Genomic DNA, 19519 nt, shown 5'->3' with positions numbered 1-19519 from the left:
TTTCCAAGCAACTGCACACAGAGGCGTGAATAAATGTAGACAAAAATTACTGTTAATTCTTAAAAAACACGACAAAGTTGTACAATTTCTAATAATTTCTAACTTAAGTGAAATCCGATTAGGAAAAATTGAAATATTTTTAAAAATAAAAACATAACTATTTACCATATATAATAGTAACAATATACTAGCAACTAGGTTGTATTTGAGAGGCAAAAACGAAAACATTCTCGTTGTCTGCGTCTCTAGCCTAAATCTTCAAATGACCACAACTCGGCACAAAACGAAGCTAAAAACTTGATTTTTTTAGGTTCATTTTGTAGGAGAATGTTCATATTTTAGAATATCAAAAAAAAAAATGCTTATTGTCTATTCAAAATAATCGCGCGGGTGAACGAGTAAAAATGTCTGCGTCTACAGCGCCTCTACAGGTTTGGAGACTCTCTACACGTTTTTCTACTCGTTCATTCATGCGATTTTTTTGAATAGACCATATCTTTTGATCCCAAGTTTTGAAAACGAACGGACAGATTTGATGTTCATGTTTTTTTAAAAACAAACAAGGAAACCATTGAAACTGATACTCAACAAAACATTTTACTGTCTCCAAATTTTTTGGAAACATTAAAAATTTGTTCAATTCATAATTTGATGCAGACATAACAAGATAGAGATTCCATTGAGAGACGCAGAGATAGTTTAAAAGGACATTTGAATATTTTTTTCACAAAAATGATTTGAAAATTTTGGGTATGGCACAAAATCAACAAAACAGTGAGAAATAAAAAAACTAGCATTTCAGTTTTGAAACAGGAATTATTTTTGAAAAAATTGCACTGAAATCTAGCTTTATTTTTTAGCCGAGTTATAGCCTTTAGAAGTCTTCAAGGTAGGAAACGCAGAGAAACGAGAGCGCTCTCGTTGTCTGCGTCTCTAGTTTAACACTTCAAATGCCCGTGACTCGGCTTAAAATTGTCCCAGAAGGTTGATTTCTCGTCCGTTCCCTTGAAAATTGTTCATATTACTATGTTTTCTAGAAAATTCAAGGAAAAAAAATGATTAAACGAATTTGAAAAGAAAAACCCGAAAAATGTGTTTGAAGTCATTTGAAAGATGTAGAGAAACGAGACACACTGCGTCTCTAACCCAAAACTTCAAAGAACCACAATGCGGCTCAGAATGGTCGTAGAATCTTAATGCTTAACGTGTTTTGTAGGTAAAATTGGTAAATTTTTAAAACTATAATTCAACATGTTTTTCTGTTTCAAGAGATATTCGACTTTTCTGGACACAAATTTTTCGAAATTTCCAAAAAGCGCCATGATTCAGTTTAAAATTGTGCTTAAAAAGTTAATTTCTTGTTGGTTTTATTGGGGAATATTGATTTGAAATTTGGAAAATGATAATTTGATGGATTTTTGAAGAAGCACAAGAAATAGCTCAAGAATCTGCTTTTTCTTTTCCGTAATTCCGAAAAAACTGCTAGTTTCAATGTACCCTTTTTTCGAGAAACTATATACGAGACTAAAAGTAGATGAAAAATTACTGTTTCAAAAATTCATGGAACATGAAAAAATCATCTCGAGCCAATTTTTATCTTTTTGAAGTTTTGGGCTACAGAGATGCAGAGAAACGAGACACACTGCGTCTCTAGCCCCAAAACTTTTATAGGTAATGTGAAGTATTTTTCATACACTAATGATTCGAGAACTTGACAAGCAAATTTTGAGCCTGAAATTCATGTTCGGAGCGTTTTAGATTTGATTGTTTGAATTTTAATTTTTTCTAGTTTCATTTCGAGCCGAGATGTTTGAAGTTTTTCAGAGACGCAGAGAAGCGAGAGCACTCTTGTGCCTCTGCGTCTCTCACAGGAAACTTCAAATGGCTGTAACTCAGCTCGAAATGAAGCTAGAAACTTGGTTTTTAGAGAATTTTGTTCAGAAAAAATTGCTGTTTCATTAACAATAAGAAAGTTTCCCATGTTGACCATTTTCCACTGAAAAAGTTCAAAAATGACCCATTTTTTGCTCCCCAATACCAATTTTTGTCTATTTCAGAGCTCCAACCAATCACGTCGCCAGTAAATTGATCAAACATCTAATTGAAGAACTCGATGTGATGGGAGACGTTCTAGAATCTCATATTGTTCATTCCCTAGAAGTTCGGGAGAGATGTACGGAAGCTCTACAGGATGGGATTAGGATGAGAGAGGAGTTTGTGGAGAAAATGCGGGTGAGTTTTTTTTTTTTGAAAATCCAAATTTCAAGTAGTTTGGTAGTTTCAAAGAATTGTAAAAAATTCGGTTTTTTTTAAATGTGAATGTACAAAAATTTACTGTTTCAAATCAAAAATTTGTAATTTTCCCTGTTTCTAACTGATTAGTTAACAAATTTTGTTTTACTCAATTAAAGTATTTAAAGTTTTTTACAATTCGAATATTAAAATCAAGAAAAAAAATATTTCGAGAGTGAGCTAGCTACACGATCGCAAACTTTTTGACTTTGTCCCTTTTTATCTCCGTTACTGTAAGAGGTATCATTAAGTTGTCAACTAAGAAAATGTTTATCATAATATCGGCAAGATTTTATCAGTTGATCACTTTTTGATATCTCTCCCGGTTACCAAGATAACTGAGCTCAAAGGGAAGAATGCCATACTCGCTAGACAACTTTGTTGCAAATTTCATCCACGACTTTGACCCAATTTATCTCTGTTACTGTAAGAGATATCAAACAGTTGTCAACTAGTAAAATGTTTATCATAACATCAGCAACATTTTATCAATTGACACGTTTTGGATTTCTTGTACAGTAACCGAGAACAGTGAGGTTAAAGGTGCAGCTACGCGCTTGCAAACTCGACCCACGACTTTGACCCTAGTTATCTAGGTTACTGTAAGAGACATCAACAAGTTGTCAACTAATGAAATGTTTATCATATTATCAGAAATATTTTATTAATTGACTATTTTTTGATATCTCTGACAGTAAACGAGATAAGGAGGGTCGAATTAAAAGGTGCCGATACAAGTCTTGCAAATTCGATCCACGACTTTGTTTATCTCGGCTACTGTTAAAAATATCAAAAAGTAGTCAACTGATAAAATTTTCAGCATTTTATTACCAAAATTTCATCATTCGACAAATTTCTGATAGCTCTAACATAAACCAAGATAATTGACCGCAAAATGGGGAACAGTTTTACAAGATTTCCTGTTGCAAACTCGAACTACGTCTTTGACCCTATTTATCTTGGTTACTGTAGGAGATATTAAAAAATTGTCAACAGATTAAATGTTTATCATAATATCACCATTATTTTATCAGTTGATAGTTTTTGATATCTCTTACAGTAACCAAGATGCTTTCGTCACATCACTTTCTTTATAAATTCAAAGTGTAAGAAAATTTTTTTGAAACGGTAAAATTATACCAGTTCGTTGTTTAGGAAAATACAAATATTTTTCACTGTTTCAAAAAAAAAAAAAATTGTTTTTGTTGTAATTTTTATTGCTCACATACTATTTTCAATAGGGAAGAACCTAGCCAATTTATCTTGGTTACTGTAAGAGATATAAAAAAATTGTCAGCTGATAAAACGTTTATCATAATATCACTAACATTTTATCAGTTGACTATTTTTTGATATCTCATACAGGGACCGAGATAAGTATTGTTAAAGTTTGCAGACCACACTGTAATGGTATTTTTCTATTCAAATAAGCGCTATATCACTTTTTTTTCAAGAATTCGGAATATGAAAAACACTTTTTGAAACAGTGAAAATATTTTTCACTGTTTCAAAAAATAACTGTTTCAAATTTTTTCAGTGCATTACAACCCAACTGATGGACGCCAGACTGATGAATGAGGGTCAGCTAGCCGCCACTATTCAAGTCTACAGAGAGCATGAAGCTGAAATTAATCGGCTGAAAGAGGAAACTGAAAGTTTCACGAAAAAAGAGAAGGAACTTCATTCGGAATCAGTTCTCGGCTTCCAGACGATGAAAGATAGACACTATGAGATTGAGGATCAGTGGAAGGCGGAGAAGAAGAAGTTGAAGAAGAGGCTGATTGGAATTGATGAGTTGGAGACGGATTCTGAAAAGGGCGAAGACGATGATTATGAAGAAGAAGATGAAGAGAAGAAGGATGAGGAAAAAATGAATAAGGATATTCTGGAGATGAAGGAGAAAATTGCGAAATATGAGAAGGAATGGAGAGAATTAGAGAAATCGTGAGTTTCTGACTTTTTTGGTCTAAGCTGAGCTATTGCAAGAACTTTAGCCGTATTGAATTTTTTCAAAAAGTTTGAATAATAATTTTTTTTTGAAACAGCAAATTTAGTTTTTCTCGATGAAATTTTTTTTGAATCTCGCGAATTTCAGAAATTCAAAAAAAAAAACCACTTTTCTTTATTGTTTCCTTTTACTATAATGGAAAAATTGTACAAACTTCGATTCAATGATTTTTTGGAAATTTTTGAAACAGCAATTTAATAGATAAAAATTTTATGTTTTAATTTAAAAAAAACATTCAAAATACTGAAAATTCTGAAAAAAAATCATCCTAGGATTTTAAACAATTTCTAAAAGTAAGTTTCCGGAAGAAAATTTGAAAATTTGAAAAAAAAAACAAATTTCTTCATTTTTCCACTCATTGCTGATAATTGATGAATTCTGAAATTCTAAAATTCTAAAATTCTAAAATTCTAAAATTCTAAAATTCCAGAAAACTCTAAAATTCTAAAATTCCAGAAAATTCCAGAAAACTCTAAAATTCTAAAATTCTAAAATTCTAAAATTCCAGAAAATTCTAAAATTCCAGAAAATTCTAAAATTCCAGAAAATTCTAAAGTTCTAGAAAATTCTAAAATTCCAGAAAATTCTGAAATTCCAGAAAATTCTAAAATTCTAAAATTCTAAAATTCCAGAAAATTCTAATTTTGAAACAGCAATTTCTAATTTTTTTTTCTTGTCTTCAAACCCGTATTTCAAAAGCATACAATTTTAAAGCAAAATTTTCTTGAAAATCCAATTTCTTTCAACATCCAAAATATCCAAATAGAACAAAATGAACACTCAAATCACTGAAATTCAATTGAATTCTTGAAACAGTAAATTTTACATGTTTTGTCTCCGAATTTGTTTTCTTTCACTGTTTCAAAAAGAAGAAAATAAGGTTTGTGAATTCAAAATCATCAAAACGAAATAAACAATAAATTTTCATGAATATGGTTAAAAAATGAAGGTTCTAGGTTGATTTTGAGCTAAAATATGGCTCTTTGAAGTTTCCAGTGAGAGACGCAGACAACGAGAGTGCTCTCGTTGTCTGCATCTTTTCAAAACGTTCAAAGTCATTTCTAGTGCATTTCAAAGGAAATCCTTGGATTTTCCTAGTTTGAAAAAGACTGAAGCTTATGCAAGAGATGTAGAGAAACTAATTATTTTGGATTACTGTTCATTGAAAGTTACCTCATTATTAAACGGAGATTAATTTTCCCTTTTTGAGTTTGAATTGAAACAGAAAAAAAAAACTTTGAAGTTAGGAAAAATTGAAATTTTGAAAACTCTCAGCTTGATGCAAATGAATTGAGACAGTAATTTTTTGAGGTTTTGAGAAAAAAAATTGCTGTTTCAAAATTTTTAAAAAACAAAGTTCAAAATTATGAGAATTTCAATTCACAACCTATTGCCGCTTCTGGTATATTTAGAGATGAGAGACGCAGAGAAACGAGAGCCCTCTCGTTTCTCTGTGTCTCTCACTCCTCCAAACTACAAATCGCTGTAACTCGGCTCAAAATTGAGCTAGAAACTTGATTTTTAATTCATATTAAAGCAAATTTTCACATTTCCAGTGTCGATCCCTCCGTCGGAAAACTCAACCGTCAACTGACGCATCTCTTCGGTGAACAACAAGCCTCTTACGCTGTCCTCGTCGAAAGATACATCTCTGGAGAAGATTTGGCAAATGAAGAACGTCGGAAAGCCGCTGAAACAATTCGTGCTCTGAAATTGCACCTCTTGGAGGGCAAAAAAGGAAAAGAGAAGACGAAAAAAGTGCACGAGGTGGAGGCAGAGTACAAGGAGAGAATGGAATATGTTCAGGAGAAAAATTTGGATGTGAAGAAGGTTGTCGAGGAGATGAAGACGGAATTGGAGAATTTGAGTATGGAAACGTTTGGAGAGGGACTGGAAGAGGAGACAAAACAGAAGCTGTGGGAAACTTCGAAGCTGCCGAGGTTAGCTATTTTTGATTTGTTGAATATTTTGGGTGTCAACTTTGATACAATTTATCTTGGTTACTGTAAAAGATATCAAAACATTTTCAACTGATAAAATATTACTAATATTATGATGAACATTCTGTTAGTTGACAACTTTTTGATATCTTTCACAGGAAATGAAATAAACTGTCTCCAATTTAAAAGTCGAATTTGCGATCGTGTAGGTCTGCGAGAAGCTGAGCTTGAACTCAATTTATCCTGGTTACTATAAGAAATATCAAAAAGTAGTCAACTAAAAAAATTTTCATCATAATATCACCTGCATTTTATCAGTTGACTACATTTTGTCATCTTTTACAGGTACCGAGATAAATGCGCTGTGAATTGAATTAGCATCTAGCAACGTAAATTCTACATCTAACATTGTTAGCATCTAACAAAGAATCATAGAAAGAAAGAAAAATTTAGAAACAGCAATTTTTTTCGGAAGGGAAATGGAATTTTGTGAAATCGCGACATAGAGTTTCAATCGAATTTATCCCGGTTGCTATAAGAGATATCAAATAGTAGTCAACTGGTAAAATTTTTGTCATATTATCATAAATATTTTATCAGTTGACCATATTTTGATATCTTTTACAGGAGCCGAGATAGATTGGCTTAAAATAAAGTAACCTTAAATTCAAAGATAGATGTTTCAAAATTTCTGGAAACAGTCCGAGAGGACTCTCGCTTTTTTTATTTTTCAATTTTTGAGAAAAAAATTCACTATTTCAATTCTAAAATTAACTTCTGAAAACGATGTTCCAAAATGTTAACAGTACCGAGAGATAATGAATTTTTTAAACAAATTGATTTTTTTTCTCAAATTAACTTCGACCCTACTTATCTTGATCCCTGTGAGAGATACCAAAAAATTGTCAACTGATAAAAATTGTATCAATATATCAGAAATATTGTGTTAGTTAACCACTTTTTGATATGCTTCACAGGAACCTAGATTCAAATTGGTTCAAAGCTTAGCTACCCATTAAGACTAGACTTTCAACTTTGAGCCATATTATCTCGGTTCCTGTGAAAGATATCAGAAATTAGTCAACTGATAAAATGATAAAATGTTGCTGATAATATAAAAAACTTTTTTCCCAATTTTCCAAACACTTATTTTCAGCTTCGTCAGTGCCACAGGCATGTGCACTCAAAGTCTCGCGGCTCGTCTCTTCCACAAGCTCAGCTTCTCAGCTGGCGTCGTTGAAACGGCTTTCGAGAAGCTTCTGATGCAAACTAGAATCAATATTCAACACGAATACAAGGCAATTGAGCAGAAAACGAAATCCGCGGATACCTGGAACGATCTCCATAAGCAAATCATGAAATCCAAGACGCTAGAAGAGTCTCAATCGTTTGTCAAGGGGATTACTGTAATTGTGGATGATGAGGATGAGCAACAGAATATCAAGGATTTGAATGCGTTTTTCACCGCCATGCAGAATACCAAAAGTCGAATGAGTTATTATTATAATGATGCGTTGAAAGAAGCTGATGAGATTGGAATTGATTTTAGTTTGGGGAAAAAGACGGGGGAAGAAGTGGAAGGCAATGGAGAGGGGTTAGTTTTAAGATTCTGAAAGTTAAAAATTCAAAATCAGCAGAAAATTAGCTTCAAAATGAGTATAAACAAAGCGGGAGTCGGTTAGAAGGCACGGAAAATATTATGGAAAATTCAAAAAATTACTGTTTCAAACATTTTTTGAAACAGTGTAATTTTCCGAATTCTTGCTCTGTTGGGAATTCAGACGGATTAAAAAATGGAGAATTTAACATGTTTCATGAAAAATTGAATAATTCTACAATTTCATGAAGAAAATAGGAAATTGACATCATTGGAATAATAACATGCGCCATAACATTGAATTTCGGAAAAATTACTGTTTCAAAAAATTTTTGAAACTGGAAAATTATTTGGTTTTTTTTTGTTGAATCGGAATAGTCTGATTAATAAAATTGAGAATTTATGGAACAATTCAATTCAGAAGTTAGATTATTTTACAATTTCATGAAGAATTTCGAAAATTAAACCAATAGTGAAATAGGCAGATTACCATTAAACTTTTGAAAAAATGCTGTTTCAAAAAATCTTGAAAACTGTGGAAATTCAAAGTTTTTGTTAAATTTCAAAGTGTTTGTTGAAAAAAAAGAACAGTGAAAATTCAAAGGAATCGGGAAAAATGGAAAAATTTGAAAATTTGAATTTTGAATTTGATTTTTTAAAAAATTGTTCGCTTCGAAATCACAAAATTAATGACAATGTAGCTTAAAGGTGGGGGGACATGAAAAAAAATAATTTTCTCGAAATTCCATTCAAAGATGCCCCTCGAGGAGTTGAACTTGTGAGGGCGATGATTGAGGGTGCGGCGCCGCTACCGACTGAGCCACGCGGGCAAAGAGAAAGCGCGCGCCCGATTGCATACATAAAGGCGAGGACGACAGCTGTACGCAGAGTGACATTAAGCGTTGTACACCGTTACGGTAGAATGCATACTCTAGCTACAAAAAACTACGAAAAATCTCCTGTCCCCCCACCTTTAATAGTATCTTTTCAACATTATGTGAAATTTGAAAACTTGCTGTTTCAAAAATTTTTTGAAACAGGAAAATTTTCTGGTTTTTTGGTTTGCGAAACTAGGCTGAAACTAGGTGACTAGGCTTTCCATGACGGGCGGGTAGCGAACGGGTAGCTGCTACCCGCCCGCTTGCTACCCGCCCGTTATGGAAAGCCTAGACACCTAGTTTCAGCCTAGTATCGCAAACCAAAAAACCAGAAAATATGATTGGTTTGACAATTTTTGTCNCTTATTGNTAAAAAAAAAATAAAAATAATTCANGTATGAAAATTCATCANCCANTAAAAATGGACGAATTTGTTTCGGAAAGAAACCGAAAAATGCCCGCGAATTGTCGTCAAGTTGCGCGCATTGTCTGCAAACACAAAAAGTTCCGGGTAGCAAGCGGGTACGGGTACGGGCGGGTATATCGCTAGCCGCATGGAAACCCTATGTGAGACTAATTAATGAAATTGAGAATTTCTAGAACATTTTTTTTTTGAATAATTTGTAATTTTCTTAAGATATGTAGAAATTGACAATATAAAAATTGGAAAAGTACTATTGAATTTTTGAAAAATGACCGTTTCAAAAAATCTCGAAACAGTGGAGGGGCAATTTTCGTTGAAAGCTTTACAACGTTAAGGTTCCTTGGAATTCGGTTTTTTCCCAAAAAAAATTCTGAAAAAAAAAGATTTAAAAAATGTTTTTTTTTTTGGAAATTTTGAAACAATTTCATCGATAAGTTAAATAAATCCACGCTTTCTAAAAGAAATCCGAAAATCGACAACATTGGCATAATAATAGGACGTATCATTGAATCTTTGAAATATTGCTGTTTCAAAGATTTTTGAAACAGTGAAAAATTCCAAATTTTTCGATGATTGTGCTATTGGTACACTATAAGTTTATTTGGGGGTTTTGATTAAATAAAATAATTATTGGAATTTTTTCGAAACTTGGTTTCAAAATTTTTCAATGTTGATTGAATGTTGTTCGGTGCGAAAATAAATCATAAATACTTAAGAAGGACCAAAAAAATTGAAAAAGTTACTGTTTCAAAAAATTTCAAAAAATTTTGATTTGGTAGGTGTGATCCATTACGAAAATTGAGAATTTTTTGGAATAATTTCATTGAAAAATGCGATTAATTCACGAAATTTTAAAGAAATCCGAAAATTGACTATTGATATACATAGACAAAGTACCATTGAATTTTTGAAAAATTGCTGTTTCAAAAAAATTTTTGAAAAAAGAAAATTCCGAATTTTTTGGTGCATAATTTGACAATTTTTTCAAGAAATCTTTGGATTTTTGTCTAATTAATGATCGCACTAAAAAATTAAATAACTCCAAAATTTTATACTATATTTCGACAAATGGCCTCATTTGAAATAAATTAACAAAACAATAAAATGATTCCGATTTCAAAAAATTTTTGAAACATTGCAAAAATTCAAATTATTGCTAATCGCATCGAAATGAAAAAAAATATTTTTTTCTGTAAATTCTGAAACAATTTCATTGAATGGTTCAATTTTTTTTTGAAGAAATTTGAAAAATGACAATGTTAGCAATGGTCCACAGTTCGGATTTCGCAATTTATTCTCAAAAATGTTCGAATTTTGGTATAATTTATGAAATCGCACTAAAAATTTTGATAATTTCTGAATTTCGTAATGTATTTTGATATATGGTTCTTTCAATTCAAGTAACATAAAAAATCAATTTTTTTCAGTTTCAAAGATTTTTAAAAACAGTGGAATCCTCCAATTTTTGTTGAAATTTTGAAGTCGATATTCTGTGGAAGTTCGATTTTTTTTATGGAAAAACATTTTTGAAACAGTCAAAATTTCCAATTTTTTTGATGGTTGTTCTGTATGTTCGCTATAAATTTCTTTGGGATGTTTGATCGAATCAAATAATTATCACCAATTTTTTGGTTTCAAAATTTCTAATAGTTAATTGAAGTTGTTCAAAACAAAATAAATCATAAACAAAGAGGACGAAAAATATTGGAAAAATTGCGCTTTCGAAAAAATTCGAAAAATTTTGAAACAGTGAACATTCAATGCTTCTTATCCGATTACAATTTTCTAGGATTTTAGAAAAATCGAGCTTCAGAAGTTTTTTTTTTTGGATTGTGACCAAGTTTTTGAGAAGAAAAGTGAGCACAAGACATCACGAGAAAATTGACGGAGTACCATAAAATTTTTAAAAATTTGATGTTTCAAAAATTCTTTAAAACATTGAAAAATTTCGAATTTTTTGTTGAATCAAAAAAAAACTTATTATAACGAAATTACACCAAAATGTTTTATAATTTCTGAATGTAATTCGGAAATCGGCGTCTTTTAAAATTATAAAATCAAAAAATTCAGAATCAGCTTTAAATTAGCTTTAAATTGAGTCCAAACAAGGCGGGAATCAGTTTTTCATTTGAAATGCGAATGAGAAAAAAAAGTTTCTGTTTCAATTTTTTTTTTGCTTAAAGGTGGGGGGACAGGAGATTTTTCGTAGTTTTTTTGTAGCTAGAATATGCATTCTACCGTAACGGTGTACAACGCTTAATGTCACTCTGCGTACAGCTGTCGTCCTCGCCTTTATGTATGCAATCGGGCGTGCGCTTTCTCTTTGCCCGCGTGGCTCAGTCGGTAGCGGCGCCGCACCCTCAATCATCGCCCTCACAAGTTCAACTTCTCGAGAGGCATCTTTGAACGGAATTTCGAGAACATTATTTTTTTCATCTCCCCCCACCTTTAACTCAACAAAATTAATAATTGATACCGCATTTGAGCATCCATCAACCATTACAGAACATTTCAATAATTTTATTGAGACAGTGAAAACTTTGCAGTTTTATTAATTTCCCCTTTTTCAAGGATTTTGGGAAAAAAACATTTGGTGAGAAGTTTTTTTTTTTTTGGAATTGTGACCAATTTATGAAATTGCATTAAAAAATTGATAATTTCAAAATTTTCTAACGTATTTCAAGAATTGACATTTCATTTAAATTAAAAAAAGAAGAGAGAAATTTAACAAGAGAATATCAAAATTTTCCAGTTTCAAAATTCTAAAAGCATTGTGGTAAAATTGAAAAATCACAGTTTCAAAAAATTTTTGAAACAATGAAATTTTTCGTTTTTTTTTGTTGAGTGTATACTTTTTTTGTTAATCCTAGAAACTTTTAAAAACTGTTGTTTTGAACAGTTTTGAAACAGTGAAAACTTCCGAATTTTTTATGCATAGGCGGATATATCGGTTTTTCTGAAAATCTTTGAGTTTCAGACTAATTAATGAAATTGGTCTAGAATTTCGATAATTTCAAAAGTTTATGGAGAAAATAGGAAATTAACATCGAAGACGCAACATTAATTTTTTTGAGAAATCGCTGTTTCAAAAAATTTTGTAACAGTGGAAATGTATCATTTTTGCTGATAAACTTTCATCTTTTCTTCGGAATTTCGATTTTAAAAAAATGACAAAAATAAAAAATAGTGTTCGATTATCCGAATAAAATCGAGGATATTTTGAAAAATTACTGTTTCAAAAAATTTTGAAACAGTGAAAATTGCTCGATTTTTTTTAGTATATTGTTGATATGTTCATTTTTTGTGAAAATCTTTGTCAATTAAAACAATTAAAATTTGTTGTTTTAAAATTTTTGATCAAAATTGTTCATCAAAAAAAGGACTTCCGACTAGTTATCACTAATTGCCCAATCCCCCCCGAAAAATTTAAAAATCGAAAAATTTCTGTTTCAAGGAAATTCCTTTTTTTCCTCCGAATTTTGATTTTTTCAATGAGTTTTCTTCAAATAATCCAAAAAACATATCTTGCAGGCATGTTTAAACTCATTTTGAAGCTTGAAATCTGCTAAATTCAACTCTCCCAAAAAACAAATCCAAATTTCCAGCACCTCGCCGAAAACCGCGGCTGAAACCGTTCGAGACAACAATCGTCGTACTCGCGACTCGTACATCGGTGGAAACTTCCCAGCGACACCCGAAGAATTCCAGCAATGGCAACAGAAAATGATGTTGATCAATCAGAATATCAAGGAGAAGGAGAAGCAGTTGCTAGAAATGAAAAGACGTTGGGAAATTGAGGAAAATGTTCAAAAAGCAAGATATCAACAAGAAGTAGATCAATTGTTGAAGGAGATGGATGAGGCAAAAGGAGACAGAGAGAAGGAAAAGGAGATGGAGAAGAAAATGGCGGCGTGGTTCAAGAATAAGGAGGAATTGAGGTTCATGATTTATATGGCAGAAAAGTCATTGAAATTTCTTACAAATGATTGCAAAAATCAAAAAAATTGGCCATGTTTGAAGTTATGTGCCTCCGAAGTTTGCAAGGCGAGAGAGCAAGAGGGCGCAGAGAAACGAGAGGTGTCTCGTCGTCTGGCACTCTAGCCAAACAGAAAGAGTATTTCGGATCACTGTTTCCCATTATTCACAAGCCTTTAAAATTCTCTACGAACCTATGTAAAAATTAATGAAATTGGTTGAGTTTGAAGCGAGTTATGTGCCTTCAAAGTTTGCAAGGCGAGAGAGCAAGAGGGCGCAGTGAAACGAGAGATGTCTCGTCGTGTGACACTCTAGCCAAACAAAAGCGTGTATCCTGGGTTAGACTGGACGGATTTGAAAAATCTTGGGCTAGAATTGAAGCACGAAAAATGGAAATTTCAATTCTTCAAGGTTTAAATGAATTCTGAACGAAAAATTCTGAAATTTTTATTTTTGATTTTTTGTTAGTGTTTTACACCATTTGAAAGTTCATAAAATTTCTTACAAAACTTCATAAATATCAATAAAATTGGTTAAGATTGAAGCGAGTTGTGCGCTTTTGAAGATTGCAAGACGAGAGAGCGAGAGGGCGCAGAGAAACGAGAGGTGTCTGGTCGTCTGGCACTCTAGCCAAACAAAAGCGTATATCCTGGGTTAGACTGGACGGATTTGAATCATTTCGAGCTAGATTCAATGCTCAAAAAGCGGCAACTTTGAATCAATGAGTTTTGAATGGAAATTAATTCGAAAGCATTGAAAAATTTCAAAACTTTAACTATTTCAAAAAAAATTTTTGAAACAGTGAAAATTTTGATATACTTGTTAACTCTAATGTTTCGTTTACTAGTAGTTTTTATGCTGAAAATGTAAAAGTTCAGGGTTTCAGACTGAAAGTCAAATAATATCAGCCTTATGTTTTGAATTTTAAAATGTGTACTTGCATCTTACATTTTAAAGGTGGGGGGACATGAAAAAAAAAATGTTCTCGAAATTCCGTTTAATGATGCCCCTCGAGGAGTTGAACTTGTGAGGACGAGGATTGAGGGTGCGGCGCCGCTACCGACTGAGCCACGCGGGCAAAGAGAAAGCCGCTGCCCGATTGCATACATAAAGGCGAGGGCGACAGCTGTACGCAGAGTGACATTAAGCGTTGTACATTGCGACGGTAGAATGCATACTCTAGCTACAAAAAAACTACGAAAAATCTCCTGTCCCCCCACCTTTAAACAAAATCTTGAAACCCCACTTTTCAGAGATTTCGTTTGCATCTTGCATGACTTGAAAGCGTTTTGAAATTTCCTACATTTTTTTGAATTTTTGCATACATTTGTAGGAAATATCAAGGGCTTTTGAATGATGTACAACAAGAAGAATTTTAAATTTGAAGTTCTGACAGCACCCCTCGTTTCTCTGTGCCCTCCTACTCTTTCGCCTCGCAAAGTTTAAAGGCGCATAACTCACTTCAAACTGGACCTATTTTTTTTTGATTTTCACATAGAGTTGTAGAGAATTTCAAGGGCTTTTGAATGGTGCATAACTAGGGACCACAACATTTTTTTCAAACTGTTTTTTCATGGGATCTTTTCATTGTAATATGATCTCCTCTTCCTAATTAGCATATTTTCAAATTTTTGTCCAAAAATATTCGCTCATTCCCGAGTTACAGCTTATTTTGTTCTCTTCATTATCCTCCGTTTTCTCCGCGAGTGGGCGGGGCGTCGCCGACGCAAGGCTGCGGCGCGAAAAAATTGCGAATTATTTCTCGAGCCATTTTCTACGGAATTTTCAATTTCAGACGGCTAAAGACAGAGAAAATCGTTTCGAAAAGTGTGGAAAAAGGGGTTTTGAATATTTTAATTGTGATACCTAACCTAATTTTACGGATTTTCGCCAGAAAAAAGTTCGAAATCGGAAAAAAAAATAGAAAATTGAGGAATTCCTGAGAGAAAGGCTGAAAAAAGACAATCTAGGGAAGAAATGACCATCAATGCATCGCAAAGGTTCTGCTATCATTCAGAATATCTCATAGAAATCGAAAAAAATTCCAAAAAAAAAATCCAAAATGGAACTCGAACCCACATGTTCCCGATCAGCACACACCCAGCTTAACCATTACACCAAAGGCGCACATGAGCTGTCGGCGCATTTCTTTTCTTATAACACCGCCACTCGCGCGCTCCTAGGAAAAATATTTTTTCGACGAATTTCGGGAAATTTTAAAGGTGGGGGGACAGGAGATTTTTCGTAGTTTTTTTGGGGCCAGAGTATGCATTCTACCGTAACGGTGTACAACGCTTAATGTCACTCTGCGTACAGCTGTCGTCCTCGCCTTTATGTATGCAATCGGGCGTGCGCTTTCTCTTTGCCCGCGTGGCTCAGTCGGTAGCGGCGCCGCACCCTCAATCATCGCCTTCACAAGTTCAACTCGTCGAGGGGCATCTTTGAACGGAATTTCGAGAACATTATTTTTTTCATGTCCCCCCACCTTTAAGACAAAACTGCTTCGCATTTTCCTGCGCTAACTCACTGGAATATGCCACAGATATCATTTTATGTGAATTTTTTTGTAGAATCTGAATATATAAAAGACAAAAATGGAACAAATCTCTTTTCATGCTAAATTTGCGAAAAACCGAAAAATTCACTGAGCATGTCATCTTGCGACTGAAAATAAATTGCTTTCTGATGATCCAATTATGTTCAAAATTTGTACATGTAATGTTCAGGAGTGTTATTACCAATTAAAAATTATTTTTTCAAGGTTTTCGCTGGAAATTTTTTCACCATAATTACAGCCAGTTTGGCTGAAATTCACAATTCTGCGCTACAACTTTTCAGATAATTTCACTATAGTTTTCGATTAGAACATTTTATCAGTTACTCGAAAATATTAAAAATGAGAGTGGAACAAACTCCCTTTTCTGTCGTCAACTTTTGTTTCCCGTCTTTTTCTTTTCTCATGTTCAGTTTTCAGTAAAAACAGTTACATATTCAAATTCTTCGTAGTCGATTACATAAACAGACATATTTTCATTACGATTTTTTTTTCTTCTAGCCATAGATACAGCCGATAAAAAAGCCTAAACACTCCCGCGGAGAAAAAAAATAGGCTCCGCCCCTTTTGCTGTGGTCCATATACTAAAAAGTCAAAAAAAAAATATCGAAAAAAAAACCATCGAAAACTTTTTTTTCAGAAAAACTCTCCCGCTATCGACTCAGGCTGCCATCGAAGCTTCAGATGCTGCTCTTGTAGTCTCAACCAATGCTCCAGGACTCTCACCAGCACCACCATCCCCACCATCCCCCGTGCCAAAATTCACCACCGACGAAATGCGAGCCTTCTTCACGAATCAAGTCCTGGAAAAAACGAAAAACGACCCAGAAAAGGCCAAAGAGCTCGAGCAACGTGTCAGTGAGACAGTCTACGAGACATTCGAAATGTGCAAGAAGTTTGCGGAAACTGGAAAGCTGGATCTAACGAGAAAGGACCAGAAAATTGAGAGTCTGGAGGCGAGAATCTCGGATTTGGAGGCGAAATTAGAGGAAAAACATCAGGAATACCTGAAAAAGGACCGGCAACTCTCGAATTTGGAAACTGGATACTTACGGCGTGGATTGGGCATCTCAAGACATCAGCTGAGAAATGGGCGGAGCGAAGGGGGCGGAGCCAAGGAAGAAAAGAAGGCGGGGCCTAACTCCGTTAATCAGTACAAGTAGAAATTTCAGATTTTTGAAATTTTTCTTTGATTTTTTGTGTCGTCTTGTGATTTTGTCATTTTCAGTTCTTTTTTTCAGGATTTTAAAGAAATTCCAGAAAAAAAAATTTTGTTCTGAAATTTTGGAAAATTTTAACATCATTTTTTGTTTTTTGCCAATTTATCCCCAAAATGCATTTTTTCCCATTTTTCTTAAATTGCTCATTTTATTTTAATTTTTTGAAATATTGTTTTTTTTATTGCTGTCTGTTGAATTTAAAAAAAAAATAAAAAATGTCGTTTTCGATTTTTTTGAATTTTACAATTTTTGAATATTTTGAAAGGTTCCACAGTTTGGATCCTTTTTTCTATATCTTTCCTTTTTTGTCTTGTTAATTACCTTTCTAATTACCCCTAATTATCTCAAGTACTTCTAATTAATTTTCTTTAATTGCCCTTCTAACTACTACCCCCAATTAAATTAGAGCCTTTTTTCATAGTTTTGATTTTTTTTTTGGAATTTTTCGATAATTGTCTAATCACTCTTTTTAATTAGCCTACAAATTACCCTCTAATTAAGTTAAATCCCTTTTTTTCAGGATGAGCATAATGCAAAAAATGACGAGTCCAGAGGAGGTGGAGGATTTGAATAAATTATCAGAGTACCATCAACCCAAGGATACGGTAATCGATTTGATGACAAAAGTACTGCAACAGGAGAAAGACAAAGTTGAGGGATATGTGAAATTTGTCAGAGATCGAATGGAACAATGGATGACTGTTGAGTGAGTTTTATTTTTTTTGAAAATTTGAAAATTTGAAAAATATTGATTTTTTTTCATTCTAAAAAATTAAACTGTTTTTCTGACTATAAGAATACTAGCAAATTTTTGGAAATTCCAGTCAAAAAAAAATATTTTTTTGAAACAGGAATAATTTGAGATATTTTTGAAAAATCAGTTTAAAGGTGGGGGGACATGAGAAAAATAATGTTGTAGAAATTTCGTTTAAATATGCTCCTCGAGGAGTTGAACTTGTCGAGGCGAGTGTTGAAGGTGCGGCGCCGCTACCGACTGAGCTACGCGTGCAAAGAGAAAGCCGCTGCCCGATTGCATATATAAAGGCGAGGGCGACAGCTGTACGCAGAGTGACATTAAGCGTTGTACACCGTTACGGTAGAATGCATACTCTGGCCCCAAAAATCCCCCGTAAAATCTCCTGTCCCCCCACCTTTAAAAACTAAAAAAAGCTATTTTAAATTTCTGAATTTCGGAATTTTTGAAAATTTTTTACTGTTTCGAAATTTGGTTGATTTCATAATATCTGAAGAATCAAGGCTAGTAACTGTTTTTCAATAAATTAAAAATTCTTAAAACCATTGAAACTTTTTGATTTTTCACCGTTTTCAAAAATTGTAACCAATTTGGTTTTTTTTTTTGGAAATTCAACCGAAGAATTGTTTCAGAATTCCAAAGAGTTTTTTGTTTGAGCATCTGTAGTCAATTTTACTGAAAATGTTGAGCGTTTGTTTCAAGAGTAGGCTAATTATTATGAAAAATATTTTTTTCGAAAATAACTAATTTTAATTTTTGAGAGTAATTTTTTTTAATTCCAATTTTCACACTGTCTCAATAAAATTTAAAAAAAAATAACAGAAAAATTTTTATCGGAATATATTGAAAATTTACTATTTTTTTTTGTAAAAAATATCAGAAAAAAACCTTTTGAATCAAAAATTATTTTCTCTAAAAAATCAATGAAAAAACTTTTTTTTTCAAAAAATCAGTGATTTATTTGAGTAGACTTGTAGTATTAAAATTATCAGAAAATTCAAAGCATGTTATTTCGAAAAAATTTTGAAACAGCATTTTTCAAACTTTCATCTCAAACCAATTTTAAGGACATTTTTTGGTTTTTTGTCCTGAAAGACCTAAAATTTCAAGTTTGCTTGTTTTTCAATTTTTGTATTAAAACCAAATTTGAAACAACAATTTCCAAATTTCAGTTAGAAACGGATTTTAGGGCATTTTAAAAATTGTTTTGTTCTAAAATAACCTGAAATTCAATTTTTCAGAATGCCAATGAATTATTTTTAAATGATATGTGTTAACATCACTAACGAAGTATTGAAATTTCCAAACTTTTGCTAATTCAAAAAATTCGAAGCAGTTAAATTTTTTGTCGGAGTCTATGTTTCCAGATATGTCTTGAAAATTGATTACTTTTTGAGGAGAAAAATATCAGAAACAAATATTTGAATCAAAACGTTTTTTTTTCCCTAACAAAGCAATGAAAAAACATTTGTTTTCAGAAAATCAGTGATTTATTTTCTATTTGAGTCTAATCATAGTAGACGAAGAATCGGAAAATTCGAAATATGCTGTCTCAAGAATTTTTTTTGAAACAGCAATATTTTTTTAATTTCGAAAAGGAATATAGGGAATTTTCGGCTTTTTATGACAAAGGGGCGGGGCAAGTTGGTGCGCCTCCGGCGCATTTTGACCAAGTTTTTTACTCGTTGATCGCTTCGCTCCTTCTTTCTTCTCAAAGGGTCACGAATATCTATATTTATTTGTCAATTTTTTCTATAGTCCACAGACTGACAGGGGGACCAACAGACGCCTCTACCGTTTCATATATAAGGAAGGTTGTTACTCAGCTTAAATTGAGCTAATATTAGTTTTTGTGGTCCACTGCCTGAGACAGTGAC

General features: G+C 32.8%; 3 protein-coding genes across 3 annotated transcripts; all 3 read left to right on the top strand.

Annotated features, from left to right (window-relative positions):
• Positions 1–1698: 1698 nt before the first annotated feature.
• Positions 1699–14396, top strand: CBG26820 (the record flags this gene model as incomplete). The annotated part of the gene is made up of 8 exons (XM_045236221.1): positions 1699–1742; positions 2058–2232; positions 3830–4236; positions 5857–6240; positions 7397–7834; positions 12745–13077; positions 14228–14246; positions 14298–14396. The coding sequence occupies 8 exons, from the start codon at positions 1699–1701 to the stop codon at positions 14394–14396; spliced, it is 1899 nt and encodes a 632-aa protein (XP_045099729.1).
• Positions 14397–14467: 71 nt separating this feature from the next.
• Positions 14468–16831, top strand: CBG26819 (the record flags this gene model as incomplete). Its single annotated transcript, XM_045236220.1, has 2 exons — positions 14468–14472; positions 16309–16831. 2 exons carry the CDS (start codon positions 14468–14470, stop codon positions 16829–16831), a joined length of 528 nt encoding a protein of 175 aa, XP_045099728.1.
• A 587-nt stretch (positions 16832–17418) lies between these two features.
• On the top strand, positions 17419–17598 carry CBG26818 (the record flags this gene model as incomplete). The annotated part of the gene is made up of 1 exon (XM_045236219.1): positions 17419–17598. One exon carries the CDS (start codon positions 17419–17421, stop codon positions 17596–17598), a length of 180 nt encoding a protein of 59 aa, XP_045099727.1.
• Positions 17599–19519: the final 1921 nt, after the last annotated feature.

The sequence above is a fragment of the Caenorhabditis briggsae genome (genome assembly GCF_000004555.2).
Source record: "Caenorhabditis briggsae complete genome, chrIV, whole genome shotgun sequence".
Taxonomy (NCBI): Eukaryota; Metazoa; Nematoda; class Chromadorea; order Rhabditida; family Rhabditidae; genus Caenorhabditis; species Caenorhabditis briggsae.
This window is presented reverse-complemented; position numbering and strand designations above follow the sequence as displayed.